General features: G+C 47.0%; 1 protein-coding gene across 1 annotated transcript; it reads right to left on the reverse strand.

Annotated features, from left to right (window-relative positions):
• On the reverse strand, window positions 1-7439 carry LOC143809602 (uncharacterized). The gene is made up of 2 exons (XM_077292647.1): window positions 7324-7439; window positions 1-1042 (listed from the first exon to the last, which is right to left on the reverse strand). Exons 1-2 carry the CDS (start codon window positions 7345-7347, stop codon window positions 266-268), a joined length of 801 nt encoding a protein of 266 aa, XP_077148762.1. The 5' UTR covers window positions 7348-7439; the 3' UTR covers window positions 1-265.
• Between the last annotated feature and the right edge of the window lie 997 nt (window positions 7440-8436).

Here is an 8436-nt window from a genome sequence, read left to right on the forward strand (position 1 = left end):
TTATTAAAAGAAATAAAGTCAAGTTTTAATTAGTGATATAAACACATCTTGTCATATAAAATCATAAGTCACCCAAATAGGGTCCATTAGGAATATTAAAATTTACATCTACATTTAGGGTTAAAAGGAAATAACTTAAACATTTATGTACATAAGCGCCATATGTTGAGGGGTGGGGGGTAGGGATAAAAGCTAATCCGATCCATCTTGGGTACAATGTGGAGAATTTATGATCAGTGCAAGGACCACAAAACATTAGTCTCAACTAGCCAAACACATGGCAATCCTGCGAGTTCTCCTCCTTGGAGAGGTTCGGACCATTTACCGCAAGGTTTTCTTCCCCCAGGATCTGGAGCTTCAGTGCAAGTGGTAAGAGCAAGTTGGAAAAGTTAAAGGCATTGTTGGCCGACTCACTGAAGATGTCGTTCCCGGTATCGGCGTCCGATTCTGACGGTGAAAGGGAGCCACTTCCAGCATTACTTCCCGCTCCCCAGCGGTCTGGAGGTGGAGTGTGCTTAAACAGGCAGTGGACACCGTAGGGACAGACCCCAAGGGCTGCAAAGTGACGGCATACATCGCGAACAGAATTTGGGTGCTGGAAGAGGCAATTTGAGCCATAAGGGCAACCTGCAGGCGAGCGCCAGAGGCGGCACTGCTTCTTACTGTAGAATGGGGTGGGGCGACGCTGCCGGAGACGAATCGTGTCTGGTACTTCCCTCCTCTCGCTATGGCTGTGAACGAACAGGCAACGTGGACCATAGCTGCAGGTCCCAAGGATGTGGAAAGAGCGACAGAGCTCAGTCTTATATTTTGGGTGCTGGAACGGTGGTCGGAGATCGCTCAGGCCATGGGCAAATTGGCAGCGATTTTTATAAGCACAAAAACCGTTCTCGGCATATCGATTGCAAAGCTCAGTCTTGTAACGCAAGGAGGAAAGTCCCATGCCTTTGGGCGCAGTGCAGGAGGAAGGAAATGGAGCATCACCCAAAGGTGGGCTCAGGGAGGAGAAGATATCCAGCCTGTCTGAGAACTCCAGGAACATCTGTCATAAAAAAAAGATATAAGTGTCAAATACAGAAGGATGCATCAAGACAAGAGCATTTCCTACATCAGACACAAGTTGCAGAGGGCTGGACTACATATTACACCTAATATAACCTCAAGTTCCCTGCATTTAATAGACAGATGACAACCCTTTATTAAAAAAATTGCAGTGTTGGACCAGACATCTCAGGGTACACACAAGAGGATCAACATTGGCCAAGTGCTATGTGGGATATAAACTACATAAAGCAGAGTGCAGGCACCATAGGGGCTGTTGGGTATTAGTATTGCACCAGCAGGGGGCAGCAATATCACTGCAAAGTGGCAGTGGGCTTTTACAAATTGATCAAAATGACCAAGTTCTTGTTCACAAGTTCTGAAACTTACTTTGCTGACAAATTGAGGTATAATATTAAGAAATTGTTTCAGCTCAATTACTCAGTTTTGCATTTACCTGTTTTTATAGGGATCATCCATTTTCCAGGTGTTAGAAAAAAAAAATTATAAAGGGTGTGTTCTGTGAAAACTAGACTTGTGAATGAGGTCTAATCAATACTCAGCTACAGGCAACCATCTGAATCCAGCACAGGATGCCAGAGGAAGAAGGAGACATCACCTTCACCAGGATCATTATGGCCAGAGATTGGCTGCAGCAGTCATGTGACAAACTACACATCAATGGCCAGGGTGGTCCTGTTTCTGCTGGTGCAGTGGTTATATCAACTCCTGCCTCAGTGCAAGCTGCGGTGTGGCCTGTGCTGGATCCAGTTGGTGCTTGTGAGTATTGGTTTGCCATTGTATTCCTGACCCCTTTAAGCCTCTGGAGAACTTTTCATTGAACAGTCATCTGCAGCGCCCCAGAGTCCTGGTCGTTGCAGTACTGTGGCTCCGCCACTAAGAGGAGCTATGGTACGTCTGATGGCACTGAAGGAGTTCATCTGACCAGGTATCACAGACACCAATATATTTCACAGCCGGGCCACCAGGGGGAGCTAAGGGTTCTATTCATTAGGCCACTCCCCACCATTGTGGGTAAACTGGGGGTCAGGCAGGAAGTTAGGCAGAAAGCTGACTGGGTTGGAACCAGGCAACAGCTTGTGGCAGAGGGTGTTGTGGGAGAAGATTCGGTAGGGTCCCTGTCAGGGGTGGGATCCTGACAGAGGCTTGGCAACTTGAGCGAACGTAACGGGACCGTGCCTGCTCAGTATAGCGGCGGTACCCAAGGAGGGATTGGAAGCGAGAGATTGTGCTGAGTGAGAAACGAGATCAAAGCAACAAGGAGAAATACCAGTAGGAGTCGTGCTGTAAGACCGAGGCAACATCCTACTGAGGCGCACAACCGGCGGCCGGAACGCCGAGGGAGTATTACAATATTCAGCTTCAAGCAATACTCCAAACAGCGGCAGGACAGTCAGTCTAAGGCGGGCTGTCTCACCTAAATCACCTATGTAGTCTTGGGGAGCAACTTGTGGAGAGGGGCGACTCTAGGGTCCCGAAGAGCTCCGAGCCTACCCGTCATACGGGTGCCGTCCTAACCGCAACATCAGGGAGGGATGGAGGATTAGCAGAACATCTAATCGTGTAGTGAGGGAACTTAACCCCTTCACGACCTTTGACGCATACGCTGCGTCATGAAAGTCGGTGCCAATGCGACCTATGACGCAGCGTATGCGTCATGGAATGATCGTGCTCCTGCAGATCGGGTGAAAGGGTTAACTCCAATCTCACCCGATCTGCAGAGACAGGGGGAGTGGTGCTTCAGCCCAGGGGGGGTGGCTACACCCCCCGTGGCTACGATCGCTCTGATTGGCAGTTTCACTTTCAACAGCCAATCAGAGCGATTTGTAATATTTCACCTAAAAAACAGGTGAAATATTACAATCCAGCCATGGCCGATGCAGCAATATCATCGGCCATGGCTGGAAATACTGATGTGAGCCCCCCCACCCCACCGATCGCCCCCCCAGTCCTCCGTTATGGGGCCTGGTCCCCTCCGTCCTGTGCTGCGCTGCCCCGTGCTCCTGCCCGCTCCCCCGTCCTGCTGTCCGCTCCCCCCTGTGGTCCGATCACCCCCCCTGTGCTCCAATCCACCCCCCCACCACCCCTTCATACTTACCGATCCTCCCGGTGTCCGGCCGTCTCCTCGCTGGGCGCCGCCATCTTCCAAAATGGCGGGCGCATGCTCAGTACACCCGCCGGCAGATTCCATTCAAGTACATTTTGATCGCTGTGGTAGGTTCTACCACAGCGATCAAAATAAAAAATAAATAAATAAATAACCCCCCCCCCCCCCCCCTTTATCACCCCCATAGATAGGGATAATAAAATAAAGAAAATATTTTTTTTTTTTACCACTAGGGTTAGGGTTAGAACTAGGGTTAGGGTTATGGCATGTGCGGATTTGGCTGCGGATCCGCAGCGGATTGGATGCGGATCCGCAGCGGATTGGCCGCTGCGAATTCGTAGCAGTTTTCCATCAGGTTTACAGTACCGTGTACACCTTTGGAAAACCAAATCCGCTGTGCCCATGGTGCGGAAAATTCCGTGCAGAAACGCTGCGTTGTACTTTCTGCAGCATGTCAATTCTTTGTGCGGATTCCGCAGCGTTTTACACCTGTTCCTCAATAGGAATCCGCAGGTGAAATCCGCACAAAAAAACACTGGAAATCTGCTGTAAATCCACAGGTAAAACGCAGTGCCTTTTACTTGCAGATTTTTCAAAAGTCGTGCGGAAAAATCTCACAGGAATCCGCTACGTGGGCACATACCCTTAGGGTTAGGGTTGGAATTAGGGCTAGGGTTGGAAATAGGGTTAAGATTAGGCTTGTGGTTAGGGGTGTGTTGGGGTTACAGTTGTGGTTAGGGTTGGGATTAGGGTTAGGATTAGGGTTGGAATTAGGGTTAGGGTTGGGATTAGGGTTATGGCTACAGTTAGGATTAGGGGTGTGTTGGGATTAGTGTTGAAGTTAGAAATGAGGGGTTTCCACTGTTTAGGCACATCAGGGGTCTCCAAACGCAACATGGCGCCACCATTGATTCCAGCCAATCTTGCATTCAAAAAGTCAAATGGTGCTCCCTCCCTTCCAAGCCCCGACGTGTGCCCAAACAGTGGTTTACCCCCACATTTGGGGTACCAGCGTACTCAGGACAAACTGGGCAACAACTGTTAGGGTCCAATTTCTCCTGTTACCCTTGCAAAAATAAAAAATTCTGGGCTAAAAAAATATTTGAGGAAAGGAAACACATTTATTATTTTCACGGCTCTGCGTTATAAACTTCTGCGAAGCACTTGGGGGTTCAAAGTGCTCACCACACATCTAGATTAGTTCCTTGGGAGGTCTAGTTTCCAAAATGGGGTCACTTGTGCGGGAGCTCCAATGTTTAGGCACACAGGGGCTCTCCAAACGTGACATGGTGTCCGCTAATGATTGGAGCTAATTTTCCATTCAAAAAGCCAAATGGCGTGCCTTCCCTTCCGAGCCCTGCCGTGTGCCCAAACAGTGGTTTACCCCCACATATGGGGTATCATCGTACTCAGGACCAACTGGACAACAACATTTGGGGTCCAATTTCTCCTATTACCCTTGGAAAATTAAAAAATCCTGGGCTAAAAATCATTTTTGAGGAAAGAAAAATTATTTTTTATTTTCACGGCTCTGCGTTATAAACTTCTGTGAAGCACCTGGGGGTTATAAGTGCTCACTATGCATCTAGATAAGTTCCTTGGGGGGTCTAGTTTCCAAAATGGGGTCACTTGTGGGGGAGCTCCAATGTTTAGGCACACGGGGGCTCTCCAAACGCGACATGGTGTCCGCTAAAGATTGGAGCCAATTTTTCATTCAAAAAGTCAAATGGCGCTCCTTTCCTTCCAAGCCCTGCCGTATGCCCAAACAGTGGTTTACCCCCACATATGAGGTATCAGCGTACTCAGGACAAAATCGTTCGTGGTCCAGTTTCTCCTTTTACCCTTGGGAAAATAAAAAAATTGTTGCTAAAAGATCATTTTTGTGACTAAAAAGTTAAATGTTCATTTTTTCCTTCCATGTTGCTTCTGCTGCTGTGAAACACCTGAAGGGTTAATAAACTTCTTGAATGTGGTTTTGAGCACCTTGAGGGGTGCAGCTTTTAGAATGGTGTCACTTTTGGGTATTTTCAGCCATATAGAACCCTCAAACTGACTTCAAATGTGAGGTGGTCCCTAAAAAAAATGGTTTTGTAAATTTTGTTGTAAAAATGAGAAATCACTGGTCAAATTTTAACCCTTATAACTTCCTAGCAAAAAAAAAATTTGTTTCCAAAATTGTGCTGATGTAAAGTAGACATGTGGGAAACGTTATTTATTAACTATTTTGTGTCACATAACTCTGGTTTAACAGAATAAAAATTCAAAATGTGAAAATTGCGAAATTGTCAAAATTTTCGCCAAATATCCGTTTTTTTTCACAAATAAACTCAGAAATTATCGACCTAAATTTACCACTAACATGAAGCCCAATATGTCACGAAAAAACAATCTCAGAATCGCTAGGATCCGTTGAAGCGTTCCTGAGTTATTACCTCATAAAGGGACACTGGTCAGAATTGCAAAAAACGGCAAGGTCATTAAGGCCAAAATAGGCTGGGTCATGAAGGGGTTAAGAAACAGACACAACAGTTGTGGGGACTTTCCGTAAGCACAGCAGGGAAGGACCGCAACACATAGCGCTAGAAGGAAGGCGCAGATTTCCACCTGTTAAGAGAACTCTGGAGGTGCCATTGGACCGGCCGGACTTGCGCAGCCTGGTTATCCGGATTCCGGACTGAGGACCCAGAGATCTTCAGTAAAGAGACTGCAACCTGGTGTCCTCGTTATTTACTGCACCGCACCACTACAGCATCACCACCACCATCATCTATTCACATCTCTACACTGTACGCCCCTCAGCAGGGTCACGGACCGGGTCTAGCCACCGTGACAACCCCAGAGCAGAGACTCAGAGGCCCGGTACCGGGTACCCCTCGGCCCTGCGGCAGAGTGGGGGCGCTACACATCCTATTGGATTTGCAGCCCCCACCCTTAGAGAACACTTGAGAATTGGCAAGCATCACAATGGAGAGGAGGAAGAGAGAAAATAAATAAATTATGAAGGGTTACTCATCTTTAAATTACACTATTGGTGATAAACAGGGATCCATACATTCATAACAAAGACCCCTGCCGGGCCCACGGGACAGCCAGGAGCCAAGGATAGCTGTCAGGTGACCACTATATAACTATGTAGGAAGGAAGTCCCAAAAATAAGGATAAGTCTTAGAGAATTAAAGAGATCCATTACCAGCAACAGCACCAAGACCATTATGTCAGGTATGTACAATACATAGCAGAAAGGTGCCTACATAAAACACAGGACGGCAATGCAACAAAACCCATGTAGAAATTGGAGTTCAACAAGCATAGATCATATAATGAGTACATAATTTTTTTTTGGAACACAATTAAAAACAAATTGGAGATGTAAACAGACCATACAGGAAATGGGATCAAGCAAACACTGAGCAGATGGTGAGGTTATATCCAATATAAAACTAATTCAAATGGACAAATGCATGAGGTGGAGCAATAATATCTTAAGGTGCAAAGTGTAAACAATTAAAGTACAAAGGATACAAATAAACTGGACAATGCTGGGATCTGTCTCTGGTGTCTACTAATGAGATTTACTAATTATTAGACATTCATTGTAAGTCTGAGACAGATCCCAGCATTGTCCAGCTTATTTGTATCCCCCTTAGTACTTTAATTGTTTACACTTTGCACCTTAAGATATTATTGTTCTCCACCTCATGCATTTGTCCATTTGAATTAGTTTATATTGCACAATATTGGATGTAACCTCACCATCTGCCCAGTGTTTGCTTGCTCCCATTTCCTGGATGGATTGTTTACATTTTTTTTTTTTTTTTTTAATCAAATTGTGTGCCAATAAAAAAATTTTTTTTTACCCATATGCTCTGCTTGGAGGTCTCTTTTCTATGTACTATACATAGTCACAGCAGGGTCAGCAGTGCCCATAGATACCACAAGGCAGAGATCTGCTGGGTTACATTAAGCCTCACGTTCTACAATTACAACTAGAAACGTGTACAGGAAACTCCAGTGAGTACGCACAACACGCTTATACAACAGTGCCCCCATGACAGTTCTTCTTGGCACAGCAGTAGGTAAGGGCAGCAGCTACGCTATAAAGAGGTCGCCGCTCGCAGCGGATAAGCTACACCGCTCTCCACAGCGGATCTCACCTTGGCCTCCTCCTTCAGGTCCATCTTGCACGAGTCTGGATGATGATGATGATGATGATCGGTCACTCTCTGCAGTCCGGCTGCTCCCGGATATTTAATACAAACGATCCTCCAATAAGAAAACAGGGGAGAGGCGTGGTTTAGAGGAAAACTAGTAGCTGATTGGCTGGAGTGAAGGCGGGAAATTTAATTTTCGTCACCTGTGTGCGGGATGCGCCGCAGAACCAGCGCTGGACCCGGCCGTCACTGCTGCGTCCTGCCTAACGGCATGTCGTAATCTTCCTCCCCACCCAGCCCGACCACAGTGACCCTACACAGAGTGCACACTATTAGGCTATGTGTCCACGTTCAGGATTTGGTCAGGATTTTTCATCAGTATTTGTAAGCCAAAACCAGGAGTGGGTGATAAATACAGAAGTGGAGCATATGTTTCTGTTATACTTTTCCTCTAATTGTTCCACTCCTGGTTTTGGCTTACAAATACTGATGAAAAATCCTGACCAAATCCTGATGCAATCCTGAACGTGGACACGTACCCTGAGGCCGTGTGTCCACGGTAAGTAAATGCTGCGTGTTTGACGCTGCAGCGTCAAACACGCAGCGTCCAGATGTTCCAGCATAGTGGAGGGGATTTTATGAAATCCCATGTCCACTATGCATGGAAACCCGCACGCGGCGGCCCTGCGACTCCGGACATGCTGCGCGTCTTTTCAGATCGCAGCATGTCCGTGCTACCTGCGGCGACGCAAGTAATATCACAGGGCGCTATGCGAGGGTGCGATGATCCCGGATGTGTACAGTTAACACATCCGGCATCATCGCGTCCCAGAAAGGGGGCGGGGCTCCGGCGATACCGCCGGCCATCCTGACCGTGGACACGTACCCTTACAGACACGTCCAGCGATGAGAAAGCGCCAGCCCAGCCCTGTCCTGTTCCTGCCGGATCCCTGCTGGTTCACACATTGCGTTTTGGGTGCAGATTATATGCCTGTAAAATCAGCAGCATGAGAATGAAACTTAACATAAAGGGGTTGTGAAAATCAGTTATTACCCAATAATTTATAGTAGGGATCTGATTCCTGGGGTCTGCACAGATTGTCGCAAATGGACAAT

The sequence above is a fragment of the Ranitomeya variabilis genome, chromosome 2 (assembly GCF_051348905.1).
Source record: "Ranitomeya variabilis isolate aRanVar5 chromosome 2, aRanVar5.hap1, whole genome shotgun sequence".
Classification (NCBI taxonomy): Eukaryota; Metazoa; Chordata; class Amphibia; order Anura; family Dendrobatidae; genus Ranitomeya; species Ranitomeya variabilis.

Bases quoted from the DNA above. Each gene is read 5' to 3' on its own strand.
- LOC143809602 (XM_077292647.1), bottom strand. From the start codon at position 7,347: ATGGACCTGAAGGAGGAGGCCAAG. The intron at 1,043-7,323 runs GTGAGATCCGCT...TTTTTATGACAG, and splicing joins ACCTGAAGGAGGAGGCCAAG to ATGTTCCTGGAGTTCTCAGA.